Genomic DNA, 10,902 nt, shown 5'->3' on the forward strand with positions numbered 1-10,902 from the left:
TAACATAATAGTTTTATTACCAAAGCAAAAGGTCTTTCCCCATCCCCACCCAGTTATGCCAACCCAGCTCCATTTTCTGGCCTCTTTGCAATCATGGGATGATCTCTCAGAGTTGAGGTGGACACAGGCTTAACACCTAGGTTTCTGGTTTTCGTGGCTTTGAGCTGATAGTACTCCCTTCCAAGGTCAGGGTCATTTTGTCTACTTGGGCTTTCACAAAACTTTCTATTGTGTACAATTTCTAAATGCACCAAAGCATGCTGAGATGCTTACCAGGATGGACGAGAACTGGATCCCCAGCCCACTGCGGTAAACTGCAGAAGGAAAGCAGAACGCCAGAATCTCCCTCAGCATGAACTGTCTTCTAAGACCTTCTCGACAGGGCAGTGTGCTTGAACAGTATAAAATGTAACTCATTTTCAACAGTTATACCAGAGTATTTTCATCTAAATTAATATTATCTCCTTCAAAACAAGCACCCTGGGTAGCAACGTATGTATTCAAACAATGCTGACTTTGCACTAACATTTCTGGAACTCTTTTTTGGGCAGCTGTCTTTACAGTCTGTGGTACTTTCTTTGAACGTATTCAGTCTTAACAAATTGCATCCTTTGAGAACAGATGTGAACTTTGGAAAGAGAAGAAAATTGGTCGGAGCCATGTCTAATGAATAAAGTGGGTGATCAAATCTTGTTACATCATTTTAGGTGAAAAATGAGGCATGACTATAAAATAATGTGACTGGTTTCCCTAGGTGACCCATAAACCGACTAGCTGAAAAATAATTCCCGTAGAGGAGTTTCAAAATGCTTTGAGCACTAGATGCATCACTGGAATAAGTGTATGGTTCCCAGAGTGGTGATTTGGCAGGGTACAATACTAATTTGGATATATAAGTTCAAATATGTTTGTAAAAAAAAGATATCTGATTGCTTACACTCATGAAAATGAAGAAGCTATTCTCCTGGAGAAATTTCTCCTCCTTTTTTTGACAGCCTGGTTGGCTTTGGACAAGGAGTGTGCTGAGAAAAATAGACTCATCTCCTGCAGAAAGGCTTCGTTGGACACACTACCCCCTCCCACACATAACCCCCACCTCAAGCGGGGGCAGGCATCCCGGCTCTGAGCGTCCACAGCCATCTCTTTTCCCTCGGGTATTAGCACTTATAAAACTTAGTGGTGATTGTCTGTTTTTGTGTCAATCTACCTCTTTCAACTAGAGGCTCCTTGAGAATGAGGACATTATTTTGATCCTGTATCTCCGATGCTCGGACAATGTGCACAGAAGCACAGGACACTAATTCCCGTTCTGGAGGCGGACCCTTTGCCTTTGCTTCTCACGTTCCCAGGACTTCGCCTGCCAAATATAATTTCTTCTGCCTGGCAAGCAAAACTGGACATTCAGTCTGTGTAAAATCCACCCATACAAATTTACAGAGGCCTAAGGTAGAGTTAGTGGTTGCTTAGGGCTGAAGGTGTAGGGGAGCAAGAAGGATTGACTGTTAATGCACAGGGCTTCTTTTAGGGTGATGGAAATATTTTAAAATCAGATTGTGGTGATGGTTGCATAACTCTGTAAATACACTAAAAAATACTGAGTTGTACACTTTAAATGGATAAATTGTGTGGTGTGTGAATTATATCTCAATAAAATAGTTTTATTTTAAAAGTCCTCCACAATGAGAATGATTGTTGCCTAGGTTCCTTTCTAAGCCTCTAGTTGGAATAAGTGATAGTCAAGGTCTTTTAAAAAAATCTAGGTACCGATATAAAATTAGGTCTCTATGTTCCCTCTGTAAATCTATCACTTGAAAATGACTGAGTGGTTTTCACTAAATTTGGAAAGCATGTTTATGATAATGAGGACTGTGGGGTATTCCCCAAGATTAATACTCCCCTTCATTTAGACTGACACCCCCAATATTTAGCCTAACACATAGTACCCAGAATAACATCGATATAGGCGTACCTGAGAGATATTGCAGTTCCAGACAACTGCAATAAAGTGAATATCACAATAAAGCAAGTCATACGAATTTTTTGGCTTCTCAGTGCATATAAAAGTTATGTTTACATTATTCTGCAGTCTGTTTAGTGTGCAATAGCATCATGTCTAAAAAAATTGTATATACCTTAATTTTAAAATATTTTATTGGTAAAAGAAAATGTTAAGCATCATCTGAGCCTTCAGTGAGTTATCATCTTTTTGCACCTGCAACTTCAAAGATCATTGATCACATAACAAATATAATAATGATGAAAATGTTGGAAATATTGCGAGAATTACCAAAATTTGACACAAAGACACGAAATGAGCAAACGTTGCTGGAAAAAAACTCGTCACAGAGTTGCCACAAATCTTCAATTTGCAAAATATACAGTATCTGTGAAGTGCAATAAAGCAAAGTGCAATAAAATGAGGTATACCTGTATTTCCCAGCCTCCCTTGCTGCTTGAGGAGGCCTTAGCCTAAGTTTCAGCCAATGGAACAGGAGTGAAATCGATTACATGCAGCCTCTGAGAAAGGTGTGCCTTCCTCTCTCTTTCTCCCCTTCCTGTTGGCTGGAATGACCATATGGTGGTAGGCAGCCACGTTGGACTATGCAGAGAAGGGCGATTCACTGGGGAAGGCTGAGCAACAAAAGAAAAACATGCATCCTCTGACACAGTGGAGCCACCACCCTAGGCCTGGACTGCCCACACCCAGTCTATTACAGAAAGGGTAATACTCTTGAACCTATTACTATGAACTTTTATTTTAAGTAACTTATTTTAGAACTCTGCTATAGCAGCCAAAACCTATGTTTTAACTAATGATAAAATTTGGTGTTCTGTACCAAAACAGAATCTAAAATATGCAGCATTGGCATACTTTTTATGGCCATGGCAAAATTTTTACCACCACTACCCTGGAAGGCAGACCACGGGCCAACCAAACCTGTAGCTCTAGGCAAATGGTTAGGAGAATTCAGAACAGTAGTGTTTGTTGGCTGCTTCTTGCCACAATACAGAGAGGAGCTCAGGCAAGGACTAGGCATCCTGCAAGCAGAAATGGAGGTGATGGTTCTGCTAAGGAAAGTTTTCTTTGTGGCTTGTACACCATGTTGCCCAAGTCCAGTAATCTGTACACTGCAGAGTTGAGATGAAGATCATTTGTATACCTAGGCTAAAGCAGTTACCCATGAAGCAGCAGGTGTAGCAGAAAAGGCTTAAATCTTTCCTGGGATTCTCTGCCACACAGTGGGAACTAGCCTACCAGCAAATAACCCATTAAGGATACTGTCTTCTTACCCAGCCTAGCTTTTCCTACTGTCTTAAAGCGACCATCAGTGACAGAGAAATCAGGGGAGGGACAAAGCATAGAGGCCAAAAAATAAAAGCTAATGTTTTCAGGCTTCTAAACTCCATCTAGTTGAGAACTTTCACTGTGGTTATCAGTGTTGGAGAAACAAAGGACTTTTAGGCAAGATAAATGGGGCCTTAAAGGAATGGGTAGGGGATATTATAATTTTGTGATAATGTCTGTTTAGGTGTGGTGCTGAGTCAATTTTCCTTGGTTTCCAGAAACTCTCTCCCAGGGATGGGATTTATGACAACTGAGGAGGCTCTGCTTTTAGGCAGAGAAAGGGGTTCAGAAAAATGCCTATTCTCAAAGGCCTTCAGCTCGAAATAGTTTTTAATGCCACAGTGATGTATTCTGGACCCCTTCAGACTTCAGAAAAGCTTTCAGAAGAATGATTTGAGTGGGCTACACCTCTAAGAAAGTTAAGCAGGCAAGTTTCTATGATCCATTCATTCTCCCTTAAATTTCCTTGAACTTGACACAGACATACCCAGTCATTCTGTGGCCATTGGAGCCGTGGTTACAGTGGGGAATCACCTTTTAAAAATGGCTACTGAAGCACTGACGTATATACACTACCAAATGTAAAGTGGATGGCTAGTGGGAAGCAGCCGCACAGGGAGATCAGCTCGGTGCTTTGTGACCCACTAGAGGGATGGGATAGGGAGGGTGGGAGGGAGATGCAAGAGGGAGGAGATATGGGGATATACGTATGCATATAGCTGATTCACTCTGTTATACAGCAGAAAGTAACATAACATTGTAAAGCATTTATACTCCAATAAAGATGTGAAAACACACACACACACACACACACACAAATTAAAAAATAAAAAAAAAATTTTTAATGGCTCCTGAGTGTGCCAAGTAATCGAGGGCTCACCTTCAGTTGGGAGAATTTGGAGAAGACTTTTCTTACCTGGTGTCCTCAAACGGGATGGACCACAAACGGGGTAGCCCTAGGGGTGGGGAGGATGTTTGGAAAGGGTGAAAAGGGGCTGCCTTTGCCTCAGGGTTTTGTTGCTTTTTTAACTTCAACTGTTGGAAGTCTCCCTTCCCAATGCTTATCCCAATCACCACTCAGATGAGTCCCTGAGGCACAAGATAGAAAAGGTGAATGAACCCTGAATAAATACAGTGAGGAATGTCAATCAGCTCAGGCCAATGAGTCTGAAACACTTTGAACACTACGTTTTCGTACTGGAAACAATTTCTTCCCTTTTTCCTCTTCATGAGTGCCCCAAAGTGTTTCTGAAAAGAAGAAACGTGACAGGTAGGTGGTGGTACAGAAAGACTTGGTTGACTTGTCCAACCTGCTAGAAATGGTGGAGTTGTAATCAGGACTCTGGTCTTCTGATATTTCATCCAGTTGATCTTTTCCATAAATAAGTATATCCCAAAGCAAGCAGTTTCAGGGATTGTTATATCTTATTTAAAAGCTTGGGAAAACTGGATTGAGCAATGTTAAGTAGGACTTTCAGAGCTTTTAATATACAAAAGAGTCATGTGAGATTGCAAGAGGGCGCCAGAACGATATTGGCAAGTAACAATTTCCACCACCCCAGGGTTGATATGACTATCCATACATTATAAAAATCTTCCCAGGGTTAAGTTTGGCCTCTTCCTTTTAAACTGTTGTTAGTGGCATACAGGGAGGGTGAGATCCTGTTTTCCTATAGATTATACCATACGGCTCATTTTGACAACTGATACATGAATCTGCTTTTGCCTGCTGTTGAGTGTGAATGATTCTGCCCAAGGAGTACTTTCCTCCCAGGTCACACTACCTGGTAGGATTTGGGGATAAGGATCTGGGGGTAGGATTTGGAGTAACTTTCCTCCTGAGTCACCACATGGTAGGATCTGGGGGTAAGGATTTGATTCTGAATAAATATTAGTCTCTTATACTGAACTCTAATATGCTTACAAACACCTGTGTTGCTAAAGAGTGAGCTGAAATGGTCACTACATTGTGTGAGTCCCATGGGCTTAATCAGCGGGGTGAGTAGCCATTCTGGGGCCAAACCAACCAGCGCGAGGACCACAAACACTGGCGGGAGCTCCAGATGAACTCGCAGTTCATCTGAATGGTCTCCTGGGATAAAGCAGAGAACGAGACAAGCCCAGGCTTCATCCACTTGAGACCTACAGTCAAGAAGGTTTGTGTTGGAGGCCAGGTGGGTTACAGACAAGCAACCCAACAACCACTATAAGATGCAGTCAGCACTATCATGGAGGTGAGCAAGACAGGCTACGAGAGCAGAAAAGTGGTGCACCCGATTCAGGGATTGGGAGCGGAGAAGTGCCAACTAAACCCAGACCTGAAGGTGAAGGGGCGAGAAGAACGCTCCAGGTGGAACCAGATGTGAGAGAGTAGAGCATGTTGGAGAAGTAGGTTGAAGAGGCTGGTTGGAGAGAGCCCCGTCCTCCAACTCTGTTGTTTCACACTCTACAGGAAGCAAACACACTAAAAACCCCTCATGTTTTATATTTTACAAGATACTTCCACACATACTGCTTTATTTTCTCACTACAGCAAACATTTCAGGCGTCCCTGGCCCACACTCACAGAGTCAGGAAAAGAGACTGGGAATTGCCCCCTCTGTTCCTGGAATGCAAGAGATGTTACACAGTAGCAAACACAGATATGCCAGGACTGTGTTCCCAATACTAGATTCCCGCAGGGAGTGGCTGAGGACACTGTCAGTCTGGGTAAAGGTTTTTTTTTTTTAACATCTTTATTGGAGTATAATTGCTTTACATTGTTGTGTTAGTGTCTGCTTTATAACAAAGTGAATCAGTTATACATATACACATGTTCCCATATCTCTTCCCTCTTGCGCCTCCCTCCCACCCTCCCTATCCCACCCGTCTAGGTGGTCACAAAGCACGGAGCTGATCTCCCTGTGCTATGCGGCTGCTTCCCACTAGCTATCTATTTTACGTTTGGTAGTGTATATATGTCCATGCCATTCTCTCACTTTGTCCCAGCTTACCCTTCCCCCTCTCCAGTCTGGGTAAAGCTTTAAGCAGTAAATGAGCATTTGGAAGGTATCCCAAATTCCCTCCTTTTTCGCTTGGGCTAATCTAAGTTTTTGTCACTTGTACCCAACTGGGTTCTGACTAACAAGGTATCCCTCTATTTTGGTTGGGGCCATTGAGGGTAAGAGGAAGGTAGGAGACAACGCTGAGATCTATGGGGTGTGGGCATTAATATGTGCCTCAGGCTGGGTATGACTAACTAGTGTCCCCATATTAGCAGAACATTGATAACAGAAAGTCCTGCCCTCAGGCTCATCCTGAGGTTTCCCTACAAGTGTCATTCAAACAGTTTCCAGGTGAAAAGGGGCTGCCAGGCACTTTTAAATATGTTGTTTCATTTAATCCTCACAAGAGCCTCACTGCGTACATATTATCATTTCCAGTCTTCACAGACAAGGGGGAAAAAGGATCCGAAATTGAATAACTTGCCCAAGAGAACTGTCCCCAACTCCTATGATTTTTATTCTTTCTGTCTAGAATTCCTCCCCCAACAAATCCATCTTAGAAACTCCAACTCATCCTGTAAGCCTCAATCCCGCTACCACCCCTCTGTGAAAACTTTTTCGCTTCCCCTTCCGCGCCCAAGTACAGCCTGCCATGCTCCTGTCCCTTCAGCATCTGGCACATAACTCCCTCACAACACCTAACACACTGTGTTGTCTGCTTATTCCTGTCTACCTCCCCTTCTAGGCTATGTACTTACTGAGGGCAGGAATGTATTATATCCCAAGTACTAAGCACAATGACTGATAAGAAGTAAGCACATAATAAATGTTTAATGAGAATAAATGTATGGGTCATAAACTATATGCTGGCTTTAAGTGCTGGAATATACTTGAAGTGTTTTCCATATACTTCATAATTCAGGGCAACAGAACAAGGATTCATTGAATGCTGCATTGCCTTAGGTACGAGGGAGTGTCACATGTAAACTGACAATTTCAACTATTCTAGCGGTATCTACGGGGAAAGGTCAGTTAAGGGAGAAGAGTGGCAGACAGGGGCTGCTGGGAAAGGCTTTCTGAAGATGCTATCTGGATTGCACCAGAAGAGAAAGAGCAGCATATTTAAATCCCTGGTGAGGGATGAGAGAGAGAGAATCAAATCAGAGAACAGTGAGCTGAGGATGGAAACCCAGGGAATAGCTAGGATGTGGGTAGAGTAAGCAGTCCATGAAGGAACTCTCAAAAAGTGTGAGTAGAATTGGGAGACAGTGACCAAGGCAAGGGAATGAGAATTTTTAATGAGTACAAAGTCAGCAGTGCCAAATGCAACAAGCAGGTCAGATAAGATAAGGCCTAAACAGTGTGCAATGGATTTAGCAACCAGAAAGTCATCAGTAACCTTGGCAAGAGCAACGTCAGTGGAGTGGTGGAATAAACAGAAGCCAGACTGCAGTAAGGCGGTGAGTGAACGGGAGTTAAGAAATCTGTGATGGTGAATGTACACAACCTTTACAAAGATTGGCTAAAAGGGGGCGGGGAAAGCAACAGGGTAGAAGCAAAAGGGTGAAGAGGTTTTAAGAACATATATTTTTAGTCTTAACTAATTCTTTTCTTCCACCCCACGCTACTCTCAAATGGACAGTTTTCCAGTTGGACCCCTTAAATTCCCACTATGCTGTAAGCCCCCTAAGGACAAATCTTGCTTCTAAATCATCTTTTTATTCCACCCATTTCTCTGACATAGTATAGGCTCAGTATTTGCTGAAGAAATGCAAATTCAACACAGGTGATAACAGGGAAATGAACAAGAGCTGTACTGGGATACAGGTCTTGTTCATTCTTCGTTCTTCTTTCAAGGGAATGTGAGGTTGTCTGAAAACTCAGGATTATAAAGAAAACAAATCCAGACAATCTTCTCTCACCGATGCTTATAAATGTTTGACCCAGAGAGGCAGATGTAGATTGTTCCCAGTTTAGATTTGAGAGACAGCTGGAAAATATGTCTTTAGGCTCAGGGTCTCTTCATTCCCAGAAACTGTTCAAGTCCTTGGAACTAGCAGGTGTATACTAGATTCTCAGTGCTGCCATTAGAGTTCCTGTTGAACCTGCCTAAGCTTCAGTTTTCTAATTGGCATCTTGAAGATGCCCATAATAGCATCTACCTCATAAGGCTACAGGAGGATAAATGAGATACTGCAGGGAAGTACTTTTCACAGGGCTTGGCAAAATGGCACTCAATATGTTAATAAGAGAAATAAAGTACTGCTAAAATGGATAAAAATATTACTAAATATTACTGAGTTCCAGAAGAGGTGAGTGTAAGTCAAATCTTATGTTAAATATAGAAAGAAAAAAGAAAACTTAAAAAAAAAACTCGTTAGAAAACTTTTTTATAAGAGTAGACAATTACCCCAATTTACTTATTTTATAAAGCCGCATTTTCGCAAACGTACCAGGTTGACTGAAAAGTCTACTTCAAGGTTTCACCTAAGTGGACCTGCCCCATTAACTCATTTAACGTTCCTTAGCTGTGGTGGCAGAACCAAGGTATTGCGTTAATTTCCTGGCCTGCCACGACTACTTACACAAGAGCGCCCTTGGGTAGGTGGTTTCTGTTCTAATGGAAATTCAGCTCCAGCCCCCTCGGTGGAACAGATCCAGTAGCAACACCGAGCAAAGACTACCGTTTTCAAAAGCCTGTCCCCCCAGCAACCAGGCCGCTCCAGGGCAGAGGCAGAAGCTCCGTCCCAGCAAACTTAGGGGACGGGGAAAAGGACTTTGCGACCGCCTCCTCAGAACTGAGCGCTTGACCACCAGCGGGGCGGGTGTCCAAAGCCTTGAGCTCGCAGCCAGCGGGAAGCGCCAGTCCCGGACGAGAATAGCAGGCAACCCGGCGGGATGCAAAGGGGTTCTGAGCAAGGCGGCGGCCTCTAACCTTTCCGGGTTAAGGCGACTGCACTCTGCTCGGTAACTGCATCTTCACCGGCAGAAAAGGTTAACGTAAAGGTCAGAGGCCTGGACGGCGGCGGGGGGAGGGGAGGGGGGAGGAGGAAAGAGAAGGGAGGCGCAGGAGGCGGAGGGGCGGGCCTCCCAAGGTCAAGCCCTGCCCTTCGCCTCGCGCCTCCCCGCCCGCGGGGGCGGAGGGGCGACGAGGGAGGGGAGGAGCTGGCAGAAGAGCAGCTCTGCGGCGCCCCGTGGCCACTGTCCGGCCCGGGGCCACCTCTGCCCGGCCCGCTAGGCCAGGAAGAGCGAGCGCAGAGAATTGTGGGGGTGGAGACTGAACCGGCGCGCGCGGAAGTGGCCCCGCAAGAGTGAGGCAGAAGGCGGGCGGGCGACGAGGGCGACTGAGGAGCGGGCGCGTCCCTTACCCCGTTGGCGGCGGCGATGCGGACGATGAGCTGGATGGCCTCCTTCATGTAGAACCTGCCGTCACCGCCCACCACCAGGGTGGCCTCCTGCCGCTTTGCCGTCTCCACGGTGGAGATGATACTCTGGATGAAATTCTCGGCATAGTTGGCGCTGCTCTGAAACACCTTCACCCGCTTCCGCAGCCCGCTCGTGCCCGGCTTCTGGTCTTGGTACGCCTTGGTCTTAACGGTCACGATCTTCACCATGGTGGCGACTAGCTTCCTGGGGCCCGAGCGGACTCTGCTAAGCGAGGGGCGACCGGAGCTGTGGCTGCAGCTGCTGTGTGGTGAGGCCTCTGACGGGTCGGGGCAATACAGCTCTCTCAGCGGTGCTCGTCCCTCCTCCTTAAAGGGACAGGGGACAGGGCCCTCCCTTCGCGGCCAGCCCACCTCCTTGCAGGTCCGAGAGGGAGGGGAATGGGGAGCGCCCACCCCTAGGCCTCCAGTGTGATGGGTGGAGCCTCTCTGATTTACCCTCCCCTCGTAAACCCATCTGCTGTAAAATGAAATCCGGAACTCCTCCCATAAGTGGAAGAGCAGAGCTTGGGGTAGGGACCGGGTCACAGGGCAAGGACTTGAGGCAAAGTGGGAAGAATAGAGTAGGGACAGCCGGACTTAGAAGACTTGGGAAGGTTCCAACTTAGGATTTTTCCGCTTTATGATGGTGCGAAAGCAATAAGCATTCAGTAGAAGCCATACTTCTAATTTTGATTTTTGATCTTTTCCTGGGCTAGCAATATGCAGTAGGTACTCTGTACACTGGAGATGCTGAGCTGTGACAGCAAACCCAGCCCCAACTCCCCGTCAGCCACTTGATCAGGAGGGTAAACAACCAATACACGTGGAACCACTCTGTATCCATACAACCATTCTGTTTTTCACTTTCAGTACAGTATTCAATAAATTGCATGAGACATTCAGCACTTTAGTATAAAATAGGCTTTGTGTTAGATGAATTTGCCCAACTGCAGGGTAAAGTAAGTACTCTTATAGGTAAGCTAAGCTGAGCTACAGTGTTTGCTAGGTTAGGTGTATTAAATGCGTTTTCCCCTTATGATAGTTTCACCTAACAGTGGGTTTATCAGGAGGTAACCCTAAGTAGAAGATCTGTACAACATTTCCTGTGGTTAAGCTGGAGTTTCATGTGTAAATAACTTTCCGGAAA

At 45.0% G+C, this 10,902-nt stretch overlaps 1 protein-coding gene across 1 annotated transcript in view; it reads right to left on the minus strand.

Annotated features, from left to right (window-relative positions):
* PGM1 (phosphoglucomutase 1) overlaps window positions 1–10,187 on the minus strand; it is a 57,274-nt gene extending 47,087 nt beyond the window's left edge. Inside the window, exon 1 of the mRNA XM_022581233.3 lies at window positions 9,699–10,187. Within this exon, the coding sequence (XP_022436941.2) occupies window positions 9,699–9,944 (246 nt within the window). The 5' untranslated portion in view covers window positions 9,945–10,187. The remainder of the gene's footprint in view (window positions 1–9,698) is intronic.
* Between the last annotated feature and the right edge of the window lie 715 nt (window positions 10,188–10,902).

Source organism: Delphinapterus leucas, chromosome 1 (genome assembly GCF_059928025.1).
Source record: "Delphinapterus leucas isolate spDelLeu-1000000601 "Yukka" chromosome 1, BTC_Dleu_Yukka2, whole genome shotgun sequence".
In the NCBI taxonomy this organism is placed as follows: Eukaryota; Metazoa; Chordata; class Mammalia; order Artiodactyla; family Monodontidae; genus Delphinapterus; species Delphinapterus leucas.